Here is a 24,254-nt window from a genome sequence, read left to right as displayed (position 1 = left end):
GTAGGGTGGGTAGAGGCTCATGTGGGACAGGAACACCAGTACAGACTCGATGGCCCGAATGGCTTGTTTCTGTGCTATAGATCCCAGGTAACGTTGAGTTGTGCAGCCATATAGTGATAGTATCCCTTGTCCATTGATTAAATGTACTGCAGAATTATTGTTATTGCAGGCAGACTTCTTCCTTTTTTAAGGTACATTCTTCTCTTCCATTTTGTTAGGTCTCCCCAAGCTAGGCATCTTTCCCAAATGAGAAGGCAGGGCAGTAAGTTTCCAAGATCCCTGTCAAAGAACCTCTGAAATAAGCTACTATCAGATGTGACAGAGGAGTGGAGAGTGACTTTCCTCGCTTCCCTCAGTGAGGAAGTTCAAAGCTTCACAATTTCACCACTGAACACTGCAGCTGTGATATGGGCTCGGGAGACTACCAATCTATACCACAAATAATATACGGAAAGTTCTGACTCCACATTAGATACCATTGTACAAAAGCAAAATACTGCAGATGCTGGAAATCTGAAATTAAAAACAGGAAACGCTGGAAATACTCAGCAGGTCTGGCAGCATCTGTGGAGAGAAAAACAAGAGTTAATGTTTCAGGTCTGTGACCTTTCATCAGATTTGGCAAAAGGTAGAAATGTAAAAGGTTTTGAGCAAGTGAAAGGGGGGGGGGGGGGAGGGGAGGGGGGAAGAAACAAACACAAGAAGGGAGATAGAAAGCAATGATGATGAACAAGGTAGAAGAGATAAACGGAAATCATGTCGGAGAGAAGGGCAGAACTTCTTCACCCCACCAAGGCCTTCGATTGTGTCCAATCTATTTCACGCACTTCTGCTCTCACCCCCTTCCCCTCCCTCCCAGAACCATGATAGGGTTCCCCTTCCACTGTATTCAACGGATCATCCTCCGCCATTTCTGCCATCTCCAGCGTGATGCCACCACCAAACACATCTGCCCCTCCCCTTTCAACATTCCAAAGGGAACATTCCCTCCATGACGCCCTGGTCCACTCCTCAGTTACCCCAACAAATCCCCGCTTTCCTACGGAATCTTTCATGCAAGCGCAGGAGATGCAACACTTGCCCTTTTAACTCCTCCCTTCTCACCATCCAAGGCCTAAACACTCCTTTCAAGTGAAACAGTGACTTTCAATTTAGGATACTATATTTGCTGCTCATGATGTGGTCTCGTCTACATTGGGGAGACCAAATGCAGACTGGGTGACCGCTATGCGGAACACCTCCGTTCAGTCTGCAAAGTGCAATCACGAACCTCCCGTCACTTGTCATTTCAATTCTGCACCTTGCTCCCACTCTGAGCTTCTGTCCTTGGCCTCCTGCAGTGTTCAAATGAAATGCGACACAAGCTCGAGGAACAGCTCCTCATTTTTCGACTGGGCACTTTACAGCCTTCCAGACTCAACATTGAGTTCAACAATTTTAGATCATACCCTTTGGCCCCATTTTTTTACTTGCTTTTTTTGCTGGTTCTTTTCTTCTCCTTGTTGTTTCATTCTTTATCCCTTTACTTTGTATTTGCACAGCTGCTCTTCTGCCATTCACACCTCATCCAGACACATCTTTTGTTTCTTTCCTTGTCCCATTACCACTCCCTTTGGCTTTGTACCATGAAACCTTCCCCCCTTTCACTTGCTCGAAACCTGTTACATTTCTAACTTTTGACAGTTCTGATGAAAGGTCGCAAACCTGAAATATTACCTCTGTTTCTTTTTCCACAGATACTACCAGATCTGCTGAGTATTTCCAGCATTTTCTGTATTTAATTAAGATGTCATTGTGCCAGCCAATTTATTTGACAAGTATTAATAGTTGACTTTTTTTAAATCAATAGGACTTAGTTGTTTTCAAAGGTTTAATGTCTTTAAAAAAGTTTTTTTTGATACCATGTTTTAATGTAACTTTATACATATTCTCTTGTCTGTACTCACCTAGACAGTGCACTTGCTATCAGTTGAAAGGATGATTGAGGCTTCAGACAGTATTTAACCTGTTAAAACAAAAACAAGAAATGCTGGATTCACTCAGCAGGTCTGGCAGCATCTGTGGAAAGAGAAGCAGAGTTAACGTTTCGGGTCAGTGACCCTTCTTCGGAACTCACTGACCCGAAACGTTAACTCTGCTTCTCTTTCCACAGATGCTGCCAGACCTGCTGAGTGAATCCAGCATTTCTTGTTTTTGTTTCAGATTTCCAGCATCCGCAGTATTTTGCTTTTATTTAACCTGTTAAACGTGTTCTGGAATCATTTGTGTTGCCCCTTCTTTCTGTTGGCTGGTGGAGCAGCTCATCTCATTCCATATGGCCACACGAGATGACTCAGTGAATTGGACCACTCTATCAAAGAGTTGGCACAGGCACAATCTGTGTTGGAAGATTCTATGCTGTCACATTGCTTGCCTAATGAGCATGTGATGTAGACTTTGCAAAAGGGGCAGTGAAATGAGAGAAAAGAGAGCTGCCTGGTAAGACAGCAGTTGTAATACTTCCTTTGCGATAAATATTTTAAATTGAACTGAATTTCATTGGCCGTACTAGAAGTTTCAGATGAAATGTGGCATCAAGGCATGTTAATTTATGAGGAATTTATGCTGAGTCGTCTAAAACTAGGGTCCACAAATAAAAGGCAGTCACTATTAAATCCAGTAAAGAATCTTTTTTAATGCTAGTTTCTTTTTCGCTCTTGATATCCTTGAGATGCAGTATCTGTTGTGTGATATCTGCTTCTAAGCTTTTCTGCATGTCATTCTGAAGCTGGCTATAGGTCTTTATTTTCACCTCTCCCATGAGGTGGGGGAAGGGGCTGGTTGACGCACTGGCAACACATCAGCGTAAGGATAAGGGTGAACACATATGGGCCTGATGGTGTCCTCTCATCCTGGACATATAAACATAAACCATGCTGGTGAGAACCCTTAACTTTAGTGACAAGTGTTGTCATTTCAGTGGCAATATTTCACATTTCTTGTGGCCCAATGAAAAATAAAACAATTATATTTTTAATACAAAAATTTCAGGGGATAAAAGCTCCCATAAAGACAAGAATTGCCAAAAATGGAAAACAAAAAACTAATTTAATGAGCACAAATTTTCCAAGACTAAAACTAAAATATGACCAAAATTTTGGAACAGAGGACAAGACTAAAATTGGCATTAACTGACATATTCCTCTGGTTAAAAAAGAACTAACTAAAATAAGACTAAAACAAGAGAAAAAAGTGGCAAAACAATATCTATTTCTCACAGTTAAACAAAGAAGATTTTTCTCATGTAGTTACTATGAGCCGCAATTTATAGCCCTGCCGCTGATAAAACAATGGCAGCCTGCCCATGCGGGCTGCAAGTCGCAGAGCCGCTGTGATATTAAGCGAGGCGGCTCATTTAAATATTTGGGTCGGACTGCCCCCCCCTGCCCTCCCCAAAGACAGGGAGGGAGTGGGCTGTCCGTCCCAGGCCGTTCCCCTCAAATAATAAGTATACCGTTTTGGATACGGTTGTGGGGGACGACCTACCAGGGGAAAGCCACAGCGGCCAGGTCTCTGGCACTGAGCCTGGCTCTGTGGTTCAGAAGGGAAGGGGGGAGAATAGGAGAGCGATAGTGATAGGAGATTCAATGGTTAGAGGAACAGACAGGAGATTCTGTGGTCGCGAACGAGACCCCCGGATGGTATGTTGCCTCCCGGGTGCCAGGGTCAGGGATGTCTCGGATCGAGTCTACAGGATTCTTAAGGGGGAGGGGGAGCAGCCAGAAGTCGTGGTACACATCGGTACCAATGACATAGCTAGGAAAAGGGATGAGGACCTGAAAAGCGAATATAGGGAGTTAGGTTGGAAGCTAAAAGGCAGGACGAGCAGAGTAGTAATCTCAGGATTGATACCGGTGCCACGTGCTAGTGAGGCTAGAAACAGAGAGTGAGTGCAGCTGAACACGTGGCTACACAGCTGGTGTAGGAGGGAGGGCTTCAGATATGTGGACCATTGGGATACCTTCTGGGGAAGGTGGGACCTGTACAAGAAGGACGGGTTGCATCTGAACTGGAGGGGCACCAATATCCTGGGCGGGAGGTTTGCTAGAGCACTTCGGGAGGGTTTAAACTAGTTTGGCAGGGGGATGGGAACCGGAGCCACGGATCAGTGGATGGGGTAGCTGTTGAACAGGCAGATACAGAGTGCAGAGAGTCTGTGAGGAAGGTTAGACAGTTGACAGGGCAAAGTTACAGCCAGTATGATGGGTTGAAGTGTGTCTATTTTAACGCAAGAAGTGTCAGGAATAAGGGTGATGAACTTAGAGCATGGATCAGTACTTGGAGCTACGATGTTGTGGCCATTACGGAGACTTGGATATCACAGGGGCAGGAATGGATGTTGGATGTTCCGGGGTTTAGATGTTTCAAAAGGAATAGGGAGGGAGGTAAAAGAGGTGGGGGAGTGGCATTGCTAATCAGGGATAGTATCACAGCTGCAGAAAGGGAGGTCGGCGAGGAGGGTTTGTCTACTGAGTCAGTATGGGTGGAAGTCAGAAACAGGAAAGGAGCAGTCACTTTATTGGGAGTTTTCTATAGACCCCCCAATAGCAACAGAGACACGGAGGAACAGATTAGGAGGCAGATTTTGGAAAGGTGCAGAAGTAACAGGGTTGTTGTCATGGGTGATTTCAACTTCCCTAATATTGATTGGAACCTCCTTAGTGCAAATAGATTGGATGGAGCAGATTTTGTCAGGTGTGTCCAGGAAGGTTTCCTGACTCAATATGTAGATAGGCCGACTAGAGGGGAGGCTATGTTGGATTTGGTGCTTGGCAACGAACCAGGCCAGGTGGCAGATCTCTCGGTGGGAGAGCATTTCGGTGATAGTGATCACAACTCCCTGATCTTTACTATAGTCATGGAGAGGGATAGGAGCAGACGGGATGGGAAAATATTTAATTGGGGGAGGGGGAATTACAATGCTATTAGGCAGGAACTGGGGAGCTAAAATTGGGAACAGATGTTCTCAGGGAAATGCATGACAGAAATATGGAGGTTGTTTAGGGAGCACTTGCTGCGACTGCTGGATAGGTTTGTCCCGATGAGGCAAGGAAGGGATGGTAGGGTGAAGGAACCTTGGATGACAAGAGATGTGGAACAGCTAGTCACGAGGAAGAAGCAAGCTTACTTAAGGTTGAGGAAGCAAGGATCAGACAGGGCTCTAGAGGGTTACAAGGTAGCCAGGAAGGAACTGAAGAATGGACTTAGGAGAGCTAGAAGGGGACATGAAAAAATCCTGGCAGGTAGGATTAAGGAAAATCCCAAGGCGTTCTACACTTATGTGAGGAACAAGAGGATGGCCAGAGTGAGGGTAGGGCCGATCAGGGATAGTGGAGGGAACTTGTGCCTGGAGTCGGAGGAGGTAGGGGAGGTCCTTAATGAATACTTTGCTTCAGTATTTACTAGTGAGAGGGGCCTTGTCGTTTGTGAGGACAGCGTGAAACAGGCTGACATGCTCGAACAGGTTGATGTTAAGAAGGAGGATGTGCTGGAAATTTTGAAAGACATGAGGATAGATAAGTCGCCGGGGCCAGACGGGATATACCCAAGGATATTACGGGAAGCGAGGGAAGAGATTGCCGTGCCTTTGGCAATGATCTTTGCGTCCTCACTGTCCACTGGAGTAGTACCAGATGATTGGAGGGTGGCAAATGTTATTCCCTTGTTCAAGAAAGGGAATAGGGATAACCCTGGGAATTACAGACCAGTCAGTCTTACGTCGGTGGTGGGCAAATTATTGGAGAGGATTCTGAGAGACAGGATTTATGATTATTTGGAAAAGCATGGTTTGATTAGAGACAGTCAGCATGGCTTTGTGAGGGGCAGGTCATGCCTCACAAGCCTTATTGAATTCTTTGAGGATGTGACAAAACACATTGATGAAGGAAGAGCAGTGTATGTGGTGTATATGGACTTTAGCAAGGCGTTTGATAAGGTTCCCCAGGGTAGGCTCATTCAGAAAGTAAGGAGGCATGGGATACAGGGAAATTTGGCTGTCTGGATACAGAATTGGCTGGCCCATAGAAGACAGAGGGTGGTAGTAGATGGAAAGTATTCAACCTGGGGCTCGGTGACCAGTGGTGTTCTGCAGGGATCTGTTCTGGGACCTCTGCTCTTTGTGATTTTTATAAATGACTTGGATGAGGAAGTGGAAGGCTGGGTTAGTAAGTTTGCCGATGACACAAAGGTTGCTGGAGTTGTGGATAGTGTGGAGGGCTGTTGTAGGTTGCAACGGGACATTGACAGGATGCAGAGCTGGGCTGAGAAGTGGCAGATGGAGTTCAACCAGGAAAAGTGTGAAGTGATTCATTTTGGAAGGTCGAATTTGAATGCAGAATACAGGCTTAAAGACAGGATTCTTGGCAGTGTGGAGGAACAGAGGGATCTTGGGGTCCACGTCCATAGATCCCTCAAAGTTGCCACCCAAGTTGATAGGGTTTTTAAGAAGGCGTATGGGGTGTTGGCTTTTATTAACAGGGGGATTGAGTTTAAGAGCTGCGAGGTTATGCTGCAGCTCTATAAAGCCCTGGTTAGACCACACTTGGAATATTGTGTTCAGTTCTGGTCGCCTCATTATAGGAAGGATGTGGAAGCTTTAAGAGAGGGTGCAGAGGAGATTTGCCAGGATGCTGCCTGGACTGGAGGGCATGTCTTACGAAGAAAGGTTGAGGGAGCTAGGGCTTTTCTCATTGGAGCGAAGAAGGATGAGAGGTGACTTGATAGAGGGGTACAAGATGATGAGAGGGATAGATAGAATGTATAGCCAGAGACTTTTTCCCAGGGTGGAAAGGGCTATCACCAGGGGGCATAATTTTTAGGTGATTGGAGGAAGGTTTAGGGGAGATGTCAGAGGTAGGTTCTTTACACAGAGAGTGGTGGGTGCGTGGAATGCACTGCCAGCGGTGGTAGTAGAAGCAGATACATTAGGGACATTTAAGCAACTCTTGGATAGGTACATGGATGATAGTAGAATGAAGGGTATGTAGGTAGTTTGATCTTAGAGTAGGTTAAAGGGTCGGCACAACATCGTGGGCCGAAGGGCCTGTACTGTGCTGTACTGTTCTATGTTCTATGTTCTAATAGCGAGCTGTCTGTGCACGGGCACTAACGCCATTTTTAAAGGACTTCGAACCCTACCTTTCAATTTAAATATTTAAAATAACATTTAATTTAAAAAATCAAATATGCCTGCAGTAACAATTAAATTAATGACTTGCCCTCTCCCCCCAAAACACTTACCTTTCCCACCTGACCTCCCCCCCCCACCGCACAAAGTACATAAACCTTCCACTATAACCCTTCCCACCATCCCCTACACCAATGATATTATTTTGACCCAGTTCCGCGCCGCCCACCTCCCCACGCTGAGAAACTTACCTGCCACTCTCCCCACCAGTGTTCCACCTCGGTTCCCCGGACGGGGATTCGAAGGTGCGAGTGTGCCGGCCACCAGCACGAAGATTGTACTGGGAGAGATAGTGGGAGCGTAAAGGTCATTAATCCGTTTATTTAAATTTATTTAAAAATTTAAATGGGGCTCCTGTCGCCGAGCGGCAGGAGTGCCACCACAAGGCCTTGCCATCAACAGCAATATCGGGCCAGGCCTTCCTGGTGTCGAGATCCGTCGAAGGCCTCTCCCGGAGGCATTTTCCAGGCACCCCCCGCCATGGCTCCCGACATCAAGGGTGTAAGTAAAATTTGGTCCTATATCTACTTTTGCATTTGAATTCAGATGTAATTATATTAATGCAGGAATCAATACTAACTTATTTTCATATAATGCTTTTAAATAGAAAAATTGTCCCAAGATGGTACAAGGAGGCGAAACCTTTGTGGCAGTGACCAAAAGCTTGGTCAAGGAGATGTATTTTGAGATGGTTTTTAAAAGGTAGAGAGATAAGTGTAGAGATTTAGGGAGAGAGTTCCAAAGATTAGGCTGAGCTGGCTGAAGTATCTGCCTCTGAAAGTGGGCAGGTGGGGATGAAGGTGAAAGGCACAGGAACTAGAATTGGAAAGCATGGAAGTGAATGGAAGGACGGAAGAGGTTCCAGAGTAGGGCTAGATGAGGCCTCGGAGGGATTTGTAGACGAGGATAAGAATGTTAAATTCAATTTGTTGGGGGACGGAGAATCAGTGTGGATCAACACGGATGGGAATAATGAGTGAACAGGGTGCAGAGTGGGACAGAAGTTGGGCGAAGGAGTTTTGGATAATTTGGAGTGTTTGGAGGGTGGAAATCTGAAAGTCAGCCCAGGATTGGATAGGGTTTTGATGGATGGGTAGGGAGAAGTGGAGATGAGCAATATTGCTAAGGTAGAAGGAAATGGCTTTGGCAGTGTGTAGGATATGGGATTTAAAACTCAGATCTGGATAGAGCAGAGTACTGAGACTGTGTTCAAGTCTAGCTGAGACTGAATAAATAGCCAGGGAGGGGTGAAAATAGTTGACGATAAGGGTGTAGAGTTTTTGGCAGGGCTGAAGAGAATGGCTTCAGTCTTCTCAATGTTATTTTGTCGGATGTTTTTGGTTTATCCAAGGCTTAATGTCTGTCAGGCAACTTTACAATAAGGAAATCTTCAAGGAAATGATGAAGAGGTAGAGTTGGATATAATCAGCAGACATGTGGAAAGCTGACCCCATGGCCGGAATTTTATGCCACCCCAGCAAGCCGGATGGGGGTGGGGGAGGCGTAAAATGGAGCGGGAGGCTCCAGGAGGCCTTCCTGACCCGCTCCCACCTCCGCCCCACTTTATGTAGGGTGGGGAGGCAGAAAACGGGCCGCCCGCCCCAGGCCAATCAAGGCCCTCAAGTTGCCAATTAGCGGCAACTTAAGGGCCTTTTCCCGCCTTCACGGGGATTTTACCTGTGGCAAGCAGGCGTCCTGGAGCTGGGAAAGGCCATCTGCTCAAAGCTGTCGGCCTCTCCTCGCCCCCGGAGGCCGGGGGGGGGGGAACCCTCACAAGCAGGCACAGGGTGCCCGATTGAGGGCCACCCCTGCTTCCCCAACGACCCCCAGGACCCAAGATGCCCCCCTTCCCCTCAAACGACCACCCTTGCCTCACCAGGGCACGACCGATTACCACCGGCGAGGCAACCCAAACTTACCTGCAGTCCTGGCTCCATGTCCTCAAGCAGGTGGAAGTCCTGCCTCGGAACAAGTAAAGTAAAATACGGATGGATCCCCAGGCTAGGCGGAAGCGGGTTTGCCACCGGATTTTACATCGGTGGCCAGTTCCCGTCCACCCGACGCAAAATCCAGCGCCATATCTATGGATGACGTCACAGAGGTGCAGCATGCAGATTAGGAGGAGGCCAAGTATAAATTCTTGAAGAAATTTGGAGGTGACCATGATGGAATCAATGAATATAAAATTGAAGCTCACTCTTGTTCACTGGGATTGACTTTGGATTTAAGGGTTGCAAGTGAAAGTAGTATGAGACAGTCTCAAATCAATTCTCAATGGACACATGTACAAAATAATGTAACAATAATTAAATTATTGTTAATTTCACTTGTTAAAACAATAGATATAATTAGTATAGGTAGTGGATATGTTTTGCTGGGGAGAGGAATAATGTTCCGATGTCATTCTAAAACTTACTTAAGAATACCATATTTGGGCTCTGAATTCAGAAAGCAGAAAATTATATATTGTGGCGGTTTGTCATTTATTAGGGGATGAGGCTATAAATAATCATCTCAAATGTTCTGATTGAATTCAACCTTCTTGCAAAATATTACAGACCTCAGTCGATACACACATATTTTGTTTCCTAGAAATTGGCTTGCTGGATTCTGATTTGTTATGTATAAAAGCTAAGCAGGTTGCCATTTTGTCTGACCAGAAGCCTGCGAAACTTGAACTCAAATACCATGGCTCTCATGCTAGGGTGGAGATGCTCCATGTGGTGTTTCTGCAAGCAGACTGACACTCCAGACCTCAGCAGAGAGATTCTTATCTGGCAGCTTTCTGTCAAATCTTCAGTTGGTGCAGTGGCGAGCAATGGAAGGCTATGTGGGATATATTAACCTTGTCGTAAACCTCACATAGAAATGATCAGCATTATTAGAGAATTTAGCAAATCATTAGTCTTGTATTTTGTATCTGAGGTAGTGTTAAGTTGTGTAAATGGGTGAATTCAGCTGCACTGAATTTCACTTTTGTTTAAAAATGTAATCTTCTTAATCGAAGAACTGAATTTGTGTAGTGCCTTTAACAGAAACGTTAAGTCTTGAGGCTTGGCTGAAGAGGTGGCTTTGACATTTTTTTTAAAGGTGGAGAGAGAGGAGGAAAAAGTTCCAGATAGCAGGACAGAGGTGGTTTAAAGCTCTATCGCCAATGGTGGGACAAACAGATGGTCCAGCGAAGGCTAGGAGCCGAGTAATAGAGCTTTTGGAAAAGGTTACAGACCTGGAGAAGGTTGCAGAGGTAGGGTGGGGTCATGGAGAGTTTTGTAGACAAGGGGAAGGATTTTAAGTTTAATATATTAGGGGACAGGAAACCAGTGAAGGTTAGTGAGGTGATGTGATAGACAAGTGAGACAGTGTGGGACAGAACACACCCAGCAGTTTTGGACAAGTCACACTTTTATGGAAGGAAGAAAATGGAAGGCCACTAAGGAGGATTTTGGAATATTGAGTCTGAAATTGACAAAAGCATATAGAATGGGCAGGATTTTGGGTTTTGGCTCAGGACCATGACATCAAGGTCAAATGGGGATCGCAATCCTGCACTGTTCTGGCAACAGTCACACAGCAGTGATTTTCCCTGAATTGGCTAATTAGCGGTCAGAGGGCAGGCTCGCTGTCCATTTAAGGACAACTCGGGGGGGCCTACAAACCACCTGGAAAATTCCTGTCCGCCTCTGACAATGGGTCTTGATAGACAATTTACCCTTTTAATTGGCTACCCACCATTTGCAGGAAAATGGCTCGGGAGTGAGATGGTGCCAGCAAACTGGCAGGCCAGCCAGCGGCACAACATTTTGCACCTGCCCATCTTCGTACTCAGCCTTGGGGTTTTTGTGGCTGAGGAGCAGATTTAGAGATAGAAGTTGACAATATTATGCAGCAGCACATAAGCAAGCTTAGTAATGAATAAGACGAGTAGCTTAAAGCAGAATTCAGAGTCAAACAATATGTTAAGATTGTGAACAGTCTGATCCACCTTGAGAGGGTGGCGAGGGAGGACTCATATTCTTCACCAAATTTGGGAAGTCTGAAGCAGAGCCTTTTTAGGAACTCACACTATAAAAATTTGCTCTCACGCAGCCTTAGGAAGAAACTTAACAGAATCAGTGACTTGGCAGCAGATAGCCTGCATCATTTCAAGTGAGGCACAGGCACAACGACTGGGGCTTTCTGTCCAACTCAGTACCATGCTAAATCATCAGATTTTATAGGTATAAGATCTCACTTTGGTTGGTTTGCAAGGAGAAAGGACTCATTCATGTGAGTGGCCGTTGATGTTAGCACAAGAGGAACCTGAACAGGAAGTTCAAACTTGGCAAATCTGAACCAGTCACTTCAGGAAGTCGCATTAGAAGTCACTTCTTTCTACACAGCCTTAGGATCAAACTTGCTAAATCATTTCTAAACTTGTAAAAAGGGAAGTCAGGAGATGCACATTGAATGAGAGGATCAGCAGGACAGATCTGGTCAGTTCTTAGGTGGCAGGCTACATTCATTGTAGTACTGCCTATATATAACTTTATATATCTTTTAAAATATATAACATGTTTCCTACATTACAAGTGACTACACTTCAAAAAAAGCACCTCATTGGCTGCAAAATGCTTTGGGATGTGCTGTGGCTGTGAAATTGCAAGTCTTTTTGTTTTTAACTTTAATAAGGTAAATGTAGCCTATTTTCTCTCATGATTCAATAGCTCCCAATGTTGCATTTGCTCCTAAAAAGACTTGCATTTATATAACGCCTTTCATGACCACTGGGCATCCCAAAGCGCATTACAGCCAATGAGCTACAAATTGACCAAACCACTTCTAGATCTGAAAGGCAACAGTATAGAGACTGCAAAAACCTTTTCAATCATTGATACTTCTGATCAAAGCTTCCCTGAGAGGTTCAAGATTCAACTTCAGAATAGCCAGTATATGAATACTGGAGCAGTCGCTGTTGCATCGCAACAGATTCAAAGCAAAGGAAAGTACATCTTGCTCAATTATTCTTCAAAGACTGATTTGTAACCAGTAATTGTGTCTGTGGATAGATCAAATAATGGTGGCTGGTTTCTATGCAAGCAAGGGAGGACTCAATTCTCAAATTATGAGTGCATATAGATAAATCATTGGTTATCAGAGCAATTATAATCACCATCTAGGTCACCAATCTGGTAGGAGGACAGTAACATGATCTCACATCTCAGTCACTTTCATGAGTGGACTGGATATTTATATTTTCATTTATATTTATATATTCATTTTATATTTATACATTATATCTTCCACAGCTGGATTGCTTTTCAGTGGCAGACCACAAAAACCTAAGCTAACCATTTACTTTTCTCGGAGTGACAGGTTGCTGTTTGCTCCTTCCACAGTCCATTCACACTTAGAGTCATCCAGAAAGTAGGAGCATGATAAAGATGATAAAGTTTATAAAACCCCCCCATGCATATGATTAAGGCAGCTTCTTCTAGTGATAACTAGCACTAATTATTGTTTATGTTTTATAGTTGTTATTGTTGTTGTTGGTGCCACTTTCTGCAACGCTTCTACCAATCAGAGTCCACTTGCCAAGCAATCAGCACTCTTTACTCATACAGTATAAATTTGTTGCTTTCCTTTACATTGGTATTCTTTCGAAGTGTCCTGATGAGTGCAAGATGAAAAGCTTTGACAAAATGTCTCTATTTTCAGCAATACTCCATTTTTGTACTACCAAATAACTAATTATATATATCCTCATTTCTCCTGAGGAAAAAGAAGTAACAACGCCCAAGAGATCTACTATTTATATTGGGTACACAAGAGAGTCACACATATGGTTTACTGACATAAACCACAAAGGCATCTTGGAAATGGGAGCCTGTCAGAGCATGATGGGCTCCTTTTTGTTTTTAGTTATTTTTCTTTTTTATTTGTTTATTTTATTACTTTTTTTTAACCATGTACCTACCCACTGCTTTTTTTTCATGTTTGTGTTTTGGGCCAGGCTGATCTATTTTTCTGTCAATTAACACCCTCTCTGCACTAATGCTTTGTCTTTCACCACACCATTAACATCTGCCTTTGCTCCATGACCTTCTGGTCAGTTATTCTCTGTAACCCTGTCCGATCAACACCTTCTCTTCAGTTATCCCTTGCCCCACCCCCGCTTTATTTGCTTAAAACCTATTACGTTTCTAGCCTTTGCCAGTTCTGATGAAGGGTCACTGATCTGAAAAATTAACTCTGCTTCTCTCTTCACAGATGCTACCAGACCTGCTGAGTATTTCTAGCATTTCTTGTTTTTATTTCAGATTTCCAGCATCTGCAGTATTTTGCTGTAATTTTAATTGGAAATGGAAGTGTTGCTTTGTAACTCTTCCTGTTTGTAACCTGGGTAATAAACCCAAAAGGATTTTACACTCAAGAGAAGAAAGAAAGCTTACAAGGAAGGCAATCTAATTTTCTGCAGCTAGAAACTTGCTGGTGGTAAAATATTTCAACATTAAAAAGGCATAAATATGAATTCATAAAAAATACCTCAACCAAGCTGAAATATTCCACGTGAAATGTTGTGAGCTTAAAGTAGTCACCAGTACAAGTGGACTTGATCCAATTGTCATGTAGACCCCCACCTGCCAAGAATGTGGCATATTAATTTTGTCATATGAACAGTGATTTTAAACTGCTGCTGGAGCGAAGAAGTGACTTGTTTGAAGATCACCAGACACTGGGCTGGAATGACATTTGCATACTAAGAGATGCTGCTTGTGGAGACAAAGGACTATTCCCTGCTCCAATTAACCCAAATGGATTTTGATCACCAGACATTGAAGGTGTAAGGAAGCGCATTCCAGAGACTACTAAGGTAATATAATCCACAAATTTGGCAGGAGAAACTGTTCCAAATAAGGAGCTAGTCACAAGACTAACCTGCTGGGCAACCTGGGGATTTTGAATTGTGCCACCGAGAAAGGAATGGAAGGCATTGTGCAACTGAAGCTGGAACAAGGAAGCCTCTCTCTCTCTCTCTTGCTTTCTCCCAAGCCACTGGACCCACGGAAGAAACATAAACCTCAATAGAGAAAAGACTCTGACATCGAAACAAGTTGAAGCGTCAACTGGACCCCAACGAATAGCGGGATTTACCAGCAACCAAAGACTCCACATTGAACTTAAAGGACAGTAAATACCAAACAGATATTGCCTCAAACTGTTCCCCTTTGTTCTTTCTACATTTTCTGTCTCTATCTGCGTTTGTGTTTATCACGTATGCGTGGTCGTGTGGCATATTCGTAGTTGTTAACCAGATTAGAGGTTAAGATTAATAAACATCTACCTTTCTTGTTTAAATATAAGGAAACCTGTCTGATTTCTTTGCCTTACAATTGGAGCAGTGAACAAGGATTCACTGAGGGGAAGCTAAAAACAGTGTTTCTAAAATTAAACCATTATGGTTAAACCAGGCAAAGGCTGAGAGTGAACCCCTAGACCCCTTCTCACATGGTCGTAACACAATGTAAACTTGAGGTTCTTAATTTATGTTCGGTCTCATTACACAGACCCATGTAAACTAGGTTAACCCCACTTAATCCTGGAATAAATACTGACTCCATTGTAAATGGAAAGCCATTGTGGTTCCTGTAAAATCATTAAATTATGGAGCTGGAAACAACAAACAAATGCCTGAGAGGCCAAAGTGGACTGGGAGTAGCTACTTGTAGGAAAGTCTACATCACACCAGTGGGAATCATTCAAAGAGGAAATAGTGAGAGTCCAGAGCCAACATGTACCCAGTAAGGTGAAGGGTAGGACTAACAGGCCCAGGGAACCCTGGATGTCAAGGGATATAGAGCATTGGATCAGGAAAGAAAAAGGAGGCTTACAGCAGATCCCAAGCGCTGAAAACAGCGGAGGCACTAGAGGAGTGTAGAAAGTGTAGGGTGGCACTTAAAAAAGTAATTAGGAGAGCAAAGAGGGGGCATGAAAAAAACATTGGCGGGTAAGATAAAGGAAAATCCCAAGGCGTTTTATAAGTATATTAAGGGTAAGAGGATAACCAGGGAAAGAGTAGGGACCAACGTGGCAATCTTTGTGTGGAGCCAGAGGACATAGGTGAGGTTTTAAATGATTACTTTTCATCGGTGTTCACAATGGAGAAGGACGATGTAGGTGTAGAGATCAGGGAGGGGGATTGTGATATACTTGAACAGATTAGCATTGAAAGGGAGGAAATATTAGCTGTTTTAGCAGGCTTAAAAGTGGATAAATTCTCAGGCCCAGATGAGATGTATCCCAGGCTGTTATGTGAGGCAAAGGGTCACTGACCCGAAACGTTAACTCTGCTTCTCTTTCCACAGATGCTGCCAGACCTGCTGAGTGGTTCCAGCATTTCTTGTTTTTATTTATTATAAGAGATAGCAGGTGTTTTGACATAAAATTTTCAAATCCTCTCTGGCCACAGGAGAGGTCCCAGAGGACTGGAAGGCAGCGAATGTGGTACCATTATTCAAGAAGGGTAGTAGGGATAAACCAGGTAATTACAGGCCGGTGAGTCTAATATCAGTGGTTGGGAAAATATTGGAAAAAATTCTGAGGGACAGGATTAATCTCCACTTGGAGAGGCCGGGATTAATCAGGGATAGTCAGCATGGCTTTGTCAGGGGGAGATAGTGTCTAACTAACTTGATTGAATTTTTCGAGGAGGTGACTAGATGTGTAGATGAGGGTAAAGCAGTAGGTGTAGTATACATGGATTTCAGTAATGCTTTTGATAAGGTCCCGCATGGGAGATTGGTTAAGAAGGTAAGAGCCCATGGGATCCAGTGCAATTTGGCAAATTGGATCCAAAATTGGCTTAGGGGCAGGAGGTAATGGTTGAGGGCTGTTTTTGCAATTAGAAGCCTGTGACCAGTGGTGTACCACAGGGATCGGTGCTGGGACCCTTGCTGTTTGTAGTGTACATTAATAATTTAGGAGGTATGATCAGTAAGTTAGCAGATGACATGAAAATTGGTGGTGTTGTAAATAGTGAGGAGGAAATCCTTAGATTACAGGGAGATATAGATGGGCTGGTAAAATGGGCAAAACAGTGGCAAATGGAATTTAATCCTGAAAAGTGTGAGGTAATGCATTTTAGGAGGACTAACAAGGCAAGGCAATACACAATGGATAGTAGGACCCTAGGAAGCACAGAAAGTCAGAGGGACCTTGGTGTACTTGTCCATAGATCACTGAAGGCAGCAGCACAGGTAGATAAGGTGGTTAGGGAGGCATATGGGATACTTGCCTTTATTAGCCGAGGCATAGAATATAAGAACAGGGAGGTTATGACGGAGCTATATAAAACGCTAGTTAGGCCACAGCTGGAGTACTGTGAACAGTTCTGGTCACCACACTATAGGAAGGATGTGATTGCACTGGAGAGAGTGCAGAGGAGATTCACCAGGATGTTGCCTGGGCTGGAGCATTTCAGCTATGAAGAGAGATTGAAAAGGCTAGGGTTGTTTTCCTTGGAGCAGAGAAGGCTGAGGGGGGGGGGACATGATTGATGTGTACAAGATTATGATGGGCATTGATAGGTTAGATAGGAGGAAACTTTTTCCTTTAGTGGAGGGGTCAAGAACCAGGGGGCATAGATTTAGGGTAAGGGGCAGAAGGTTTAGGGGAGATTTGAGGAAAGGTTTTTTCACCCAGAGGGTGGTTGAAATTTGGAACGCACTGCCTGATGAGGTGGTGGAGGCAGGAACCCTCACAACATTTAAGAAGTATTTAGATGAGCACTTGAAATGCCATAGCATACAGGGCTATGGGCCAAGTGCAGGACTATGGGATTAGAATTGTTGGTTGCTGTATGGTCGGCACAGACACGATGGGCCGAAGGCCCTGTTTCTGTGCTGTGTAACTCTATGACTCTAAGACAGGAATAACCCTTTACAGACCAGAAAAGGGCCATATCGGGCTATATCAGACATAGCAGCATGAGGCACACAGGATTCCTTTGCCCAGTTTCCCTCCTTCCCCTGCACCAGTTGCCCAATGTTCAGGTATTTAACAACCAACGTTTTTGGCATTTTCACCTGAGAAATGGAGCTGCAGGAACTTCCTTGCCTGCTTATGGGCCTATTTCTCTATTTCAGGCTTACCTGAATCCCAACTTTCATTGATGGTATAATAGTTGGTCTCACACGCCCACACACAATGTGACCCCTCACCCCGCCATGTCCCTGATCTCACCTATGACCCCTATTTAACTGTACCCCTCCGTTTCCCTGACGGCTTTGTTCCCAGTTTTTTCACATCGGCCAAATCACTACTTAATTCTTAATGTACCAGAGCACTTAAAAGCACCTAAAATTGACTAAGATTCTTAACAAAAAAAAAACTTTTTTCAGCTGAAGAGACTTTTAGTTTTATTTTAAAAAAACAATCATACCTTTACAGTAAAATACCAGATAACCACATAGTGCTTTGAAAAGTGAACGACTGTAAAATAAAAGAAAGTTAGTGCACAGGGGCAGGAAATAGTGGTAGAAAACTAAAGGTGGTACTTTATTGATCTCCTCTACCCCATCAGTTTATTAAATCACTAGTCCTTGTTGCTCCATGAATTTATTGCTATGCCCATTGATCTATGAATTTGTTAGTTGACTCGTTCTTGTTACTCCATTAATTTCTTGACTTGTTTCTGTGGCCACAGCTCTTATGGATTTATTCCTTGGGTCATGCCTGTGCCTGCATTGATATAATAATTAATGATGCCTGCTTATTTTATTTTTAATCATTCATGGGATGTGGGCGTCGCTGGCTAGGCTGGCATTTATTGCCCATCCCTAATTGCCCTCGAGAAGGTGGTGGTGGTGAGCTGCCTTCTTGAACCGCTGCAGTCCATGTGGGGTAGGTACACCCACAGTGCTGTTAGGAAGGGAGTTCCAGGATTTTGACCCAGCGACAGTGAAGGAATGGCGATATAGTTCCAAGTCAGGATGGTGTGTGACTTGGATGGGAACTTGCAGTTGGTGGTGTTCCCATGCATCTGCTGCCCTTGCCCTTCTAGTTGGTAGAGGTCACGGGTTTGGAAGGTGCTGTCTAAGCAGCCTTGGTGCATTGCTGCAGTGCATCTTGTAGATGGTACACACTGCTGCCACTGTGCGTCGGTGGTGGAGGGAGTGAATGTTTGTAGATGGGGTGCCAATCAAGCGGGCTGCTTTGTCCTGGATGGTGTCAAGCTTCTTGAGTGTTGTTGGAGCTGCACCCATCCAGGCAAGTGGAGAGTATTCCATCACACTCCTGACTTGTGCCTTGTAGATGGTGGACAGGTTTTTGGAAACAGGAGGCGAGTTACTCACCACAGGATTCCTAGCCTCTGACCTGCTCTTGTAGCCACGGTATTTATGTGGCTACTCCAGTTCAGTTTCTGGTCAATGCCAACTCCCAGGATGTCGATAGTGGAGATTCAGCGATGGCAACGCCATTGAACATCAAGGGGAGATGTTTAGATTCTCTCTTGTTGGAGATGGTCATTGCCTGGCACTTGTGTGGTGCGAATGTTACTTGTCATTTCTCAGCCCAAGCCTGAATATTGTCTATATTTCTACACGGGTTGCTTCAGTATATGAGGAGTTGCGAATGGTGCTGAATATTGTGCAATCATCAGCGAACATCCCCATTTTTGACGTTTTCTATGTTGTTATCGAGTTGTGATGTATGTGGTTACTGCTTGTTCAGTTTTCCAGTATGGTGTCAGCTGCAGCCTTCCTTTAGGACAGGTGGGCCCCCAATTGTCATTGGCAGTCTTGCCCCCTGCTCTGCTGCCCCTGCAATGCCAGGGAGGTGATGACTTTATTCAATGCCCAAGAGTTGAGTGCCCACTCTCCCCACCACCTGTGCAGCACCCAGAGCACCTCCTTGCCAAAGAGCATGTCCTCCTTTGCCCTGCTGATTCACTTATGGTGCCAGAGTGATGCCCGGGGCAGCCATGACAGGCTCCCCACTCTACCTGCCTCTCTTCAGCAGATCTGCCACAGATGCCTCCTGAAACCCATGCAAATTCCACTCTTCAACATTAACAAGCACTTAACGAGCTTATAAACTAATCGAATTGGCCTCAATGGGGAGGAGAGTGGGATCCCTGTACTGCCCTGGTAACATTGCCAGTGCTGAGAATGTTTTCCTGAAACCGACATCCTAGCCAACATTTTTAGCCCATCCCCCCCCTGTTCCCGAATTTGGAGGGCCCGAACATTCAGCGCATATACAGTCATCGTGGCACGAAGGAGGCCATTTGGCCCCTGGAGTCCACGCCAACTGGCTATTGCTTAGATAACAGTCCACCCTACTGTACCACATATAGTAAATGAGGAGTTTGAATTCATAAAGACATGTTTTCCCTCTCTGCACGGTGGTTGACCATTGTTAAAATATTCTTTCACAGGATGTGGGCGTCGCTGGCTAGGCCAGCATTTATTGCCCATCCCTAATTGCCTCAAGAAGGTAGTTGTGAGCTGCCTTCTTGAACCGCTGCAGTCCATCTGGCGCAGGTACACCCACAGTGCTGTTAGGGAGGGAGTTCCAGGATTTTGATCCAGCGACAGTGAAGGAATGGCGATATAGTTCCAAGTCAGGATGGTGTGTGGCTTGGAGGGGAACTTGCAGGTGGTGGTGTTCCCATGCGCCTGCTGCCCTTGTCCTTCTAGGTGGTGGAGGTAACGGGTTTGGAAGGTGCTGTCAAAGGAGCCTTGGTGAGTTGCTGCAGTGCATCTTGTAGATAGTACACACTGCTGCTGCTGTGCGTCGATGGTGGGGGGAGCGAATATTAATGTGGTGGATGGGGTGTCAATGAAGTGGGCTGGCTTTGTCCTGGATGGTGTTCAGCTTCCTTAGTGTTGTTGGAGTTGCACCCATCCAGGGAGGGTTTTGAAGAAGGGGTTGAAAATTGATGATAACCTGGTGCATTTTCAAATCTGTAAGAATAGACAATGCCGAGGTAGTGAGGAGAGTGATTTTGCTATTTGAGGGATCGGCCTGTCCTGCAGTGAGGAATGCAAACAGGGCCATTGAGTGGCGATTGTGACGCGATGTCTGGAACCCCGCTTGAAGATAAACACATTGTAACAATGTATCAACTGCAAAAAAAGGCAACATTCGCCAATGGATACATTCCGCCTGGGAAGCTGCAGCCAGCGGAAAACAGCTCCGCTTTTCTCAATAACTTATTAAAAAAAAGAATTTTTAAAAATGTTACGTTTCCGGAAACAAAACCCTCAACTTAAGACTCTTATTTTTTTTCTTCTTTAAATGAACGGAGAGGCTTTTCCATGAAGATTGAGAATGGACTATGACTAATATGAGGTCAGCAGCGCTCCAGCTTGTTCAGGAAGTCCTGTCTTGCTCTTCCTTTCGCGATGTTAAATTGCGTACCAAGCTTTCTCTTTCTTTATTCCCTTCCTGATGTAGTGCTTCCGCCTCGCCACAAGAAACCACTACGTTGCACGTTATCTGCCGTCGACGGCGCAGAAGTTTCCTCAGGATTTTGTTTAAAATTCGCCTGTAATATAATTTTCTCCTTACCTGCCCACACCTGAGGTCTGACCCCTCTCTACCCCGCCATGTCGCCGCACCGGGCAGATTTTCCCTGAGGTAATCTCGTTTTCCGATGCCGGTTCTTCTCCTCACGTGGAATTTTATTAAATTGCCAACAACAAAAATAAACTTTCTGGCCTGCCCCGAAGAGGACGGATGAAGCTGAGGGTTGAAAACATGTCTTCCTCACCTCCGTCGCCGAGTTGTAACCAGCCATGTTCCCCATCTTGGAATGCTGTCTCTCGCTCAGGTGAGTTCCCGCCGTGGACACACACTTAACTAACTTTCTCCTCATTGTACCGTGCTCACCAGCTCCAGTCAACATGTGATATTGGGCAATTTCTACCCTACCAAATGACCAAAATCGTTGGATCAGGCCTATCTTAAAGTTGCATTGTCTGTCGGTATCAGGAGTATCGTTCTTTTTTAAAATCACAAAAAGCTGATTTCATGATTCAACCTTTGGAAAATCATAAAGCCAAGACTGAGTTGTATTTGTAGATGCTTTGAGCTACCAGGTGTAACTCAGAAAGTTTTGACAGTAGGGGTATGTTTTAAAGGATGATTGTGTAATGCACTCATTTTTGTCCCCTGTACTTATTCTGAACAGAAAGTGAGGTTTTATTAAATTCCATCACTCTTAAGTGTAATGACCATTTAGAAATATTGGGATATACTTACTCTTTGAGCTTGTTATTGATGCTTTTAGTTGTTTATTACTTGGAAATGAAATAAATGGACTTTTTCGACACCCTTCCCCAGTGGTGATGCTCTAGCACTACCTCTGGTGGAAGGGCAGAATTACAGCGTGACAGGTTTACATAGCCTGTCTCCATTGCAAGTGTCGACACAGGAATTTCATGCAAATCTAAGATTAAAGACTGATGTATGATTTGAAAATGAAGGCTGAATTATGTCGGTGCCCAGGTCCAATTATCCATTTCACCTGAAACCTATTGTTGGCCTTCACTCCCCATGTGCAATGGGAGATCAGCTGGTGTCAAAAATGCCATATTTCTTAGAGAGAATATACAAAAAGCCCACACAGGGTGCATATATGAGGATTAAACAACTACTGCACTTGCAGTAAACTGTGCAGAAACTTGAATTGCCTAATCTCCAGTTTCAAGAGCTCCCTCCCTGTTACGACCAGGTGAGAAGGTGTCGAGGGGTCCCTCTCAGTCTTCACCTGGTCTTACTGTAACAGGGTTTGATGTTAAACACACTGTGTTTTCAGCTCCCCCTTGGTGAATCCTTGTTCAATTATAAGGCAAACAAATGAGTACAAACAGGCTTTCTTAGGTTTAAAGAAGAAAAGTGAAATTTATTAAACTTAAACTAAAAACTCTAATTCAGTTAAAGCCTACAGGTACACGCAGCGCCCCACACTAGCATGCATATGTGATATGCACATGCGAATAGAGACAGAAAAGAGCAGAAGAAAAATAAAGTGGAAAGGTTTGAGGCAAAATATCTGAAGAGTTTTTTTGTTACGGGTCTTCAAGCTCACTGTAGAGTTCTTGTTTGTAGGTGGATCTTGCTTCTTTTTGGGGCTCAGTATTCTTCTTCAACTTTGTTCACTGTAGGAGACTTTTCTCTCTTGGGGTTCACATGTCTTCAGTGGGTTTCAGTTCCATGAGAAAGAGATGTGAGCAGACAGGAGGAGAGGAGGTCTTTTCAGTCCAGGAGCACAGCGCTTTCTTCCCGTTCAAACCCTGTTTCTGCAATTTAAAACTCCCCAAGTTGGTCAGCAGAGTAGCCACCTGACTGGTATAACCACTTCTGGCTTTGTGTATTGGGTGGGTCAGGGAATGGTCCTTTGTCTACAGATACTGTCTGTTAATATGCAAAAATGTCTTTCCAGCCAGGGGGCTTGGCAACCCCTTGTATCCGGCCTTCTCTTCTTCCCAGCAGCAATTTGAAATTTAATGTCCATGTGGCGAAATTAATATGCCTCATTTTTGGCATGTGGGGGGCCTGCGTGACACTCCCTAACTGTGGGTGTGCTGACAGCTCACAGACTGCAGCGGTTCAAGGCGGCAGCTCATCACCACCTTTTCATGGGCAATAAATGCTGCTGGGAAGTGCTTGGTAATGCCCACATCGCATGAACAAATTTTTAAAAAGTGAGAATGTACCAATTTTGTTCAATCCGATGATCTTAGCTAACTTGCTTAGATCTACACTATTTATGCCTTTAACGATTTACGAGTGTTAGATTCTCATCAGAAGGTTTAAGCTCCACTCCAGGAATTTGACTACATCTACACTGACATTTCAGTGCAGTAACTGAAGGAGTGTTGTATTGTCAGAGGTGCTGTCTTTCAGATGAGATGTTAAATTGAGGCACTGTCTGCCTGCTCACGAGGTTTCGGCCATCACTTGTCTCTTAAATTGCACCTCCAAAAACAAATTAACTGGTTATATATATCATTGTTATCTGATGGACCTTGTGTTCATTTTGGCTTCCAGATTTGTCTAGAAAATAAGTGCCTGCACTTCAAAAGCAGTTCATTAATTGTGAAGCACTTTGAAGCGCTCATGAGGACGTGAAAGGTGGAATATAAAAGGAGTGAGGGATGAAAAGTACTTTCATTTGTGCAAGCTCTTTCTTTAAGAATTTTACAGATGCAGTGTGGTATATTAATGCCAAAATGTGGAACTAGAATCATTGATTAAAGTGGAAAATCATTACGTAATAGCAATACTAAGTATGGCTGCAGCAAAAGTCAGGATTGACAATTAAATGTAGTGAGCTGTAAAACTTTAAGGAGGATGGGGGAGGGAGAAAGGGAAGAGGTAGTGTTACTAATTAGAGATATTGTAGCATTACAGCATAGGATTTAAATGGAGAAGTGGTCCAAAGGGAATCCCTTTTGGATTGAGCTGAGGGATCAGTCAAACTAACAAAGACTTGAGCACGAAAATCAAGGCTGACAATCCAGTGCAGTACTGAGGGAGTGCTGCACTGTAAGAGGTGCTGTTTTTGGATGAGACATTAAATCGAGGCCCCATCTGTCATCTCTGGTGGATGTTAAATATCCCATGGTGCTATTTCAAAGAAGAGCAGGGGAGTAATCTCTGGTGTCCTGGCCAATATTTATCCCTCAATCAGTATTACAAAAAACAGATTATCAGGTCATTATCACTGTGCTGTTTGTGAGAGCTTGCTGTGCGCAAATTGGCTGCCGTGTTTCCTACATTACAACAGTAACTACATTTCAAAGTACTTCATTGGCTGTAAAGCACTTTCAGACATTCGGTGGTTGTGAAAGATACTATAAAAATGCAAGTCTTTGTTTCTTTACATTAAAAACTACTGCTCTTACTTTGTACAGCTGTGCACTAGGAGAATTGCTTATTCTAATTTGCTTTTGGATGTGGACAAGTTGCATTTATTGCCTATCCTTGGTTGCCTGAGAAGTTGATTTTTCCGACGGCCTTTAGCAATAATTTGTACAGCTCG

The 24,254-nt window shown here is 44.2% G+C and overlaps 1 protein-coding gene across 7 annotated transcripts in view; it reads left to right on the top strand.

Moving 5' to 3' along the window:
* Positions 1–20,620: 20,620 nt before the first annotated feature.
* The window catches only part of LOC137384867 (uncharacterized), a 73,622-nt gene continuing 69,988 nt past the window's right edge, over positions 20,621–24,254 (top strand). For 4 of the 7 annotated variants that reach the window (XM_068059472.1, XM_068059473.1, XM_068059471.1 and 1 more), the window contains exon 1: positions 20,623–21,038. In XM_068059472.1, coding sequence (XP_067915573.1) covers positions 20,945–21,038 — 94 coding nt within the window. In that variant the 5' untranslated portion in view covers positions 20,623–20,944. Of the gene's footprint in view, positions 21,039–24,254 lie in introns of all 7 variants that reach the window. The other 3 variants (XM_068059474.1, XM_068059477.1, XM_068059476.1) reach the window with 2 other exon arrangements.

Source organism: Heterodontus francisci, chromosome 27 (assembly GCF_036365525.1).
Source record: "Heterodontus francisci isolate sHetFra1 chromosome 27, sHetFra1.hap1, whole genome shotgun sequence".
Lineage (NCBI taxonomy): Eukaryota > Metazoa > Chordata > Chondrichthyes > Heterodontiformes > Heterodontidae > Heterodontus > Heterodontus francisci.
Note: the sequence above shows the minus strand (reverse complement) of the source record. Positions and strands in the feature narration are given on the sequence as shown.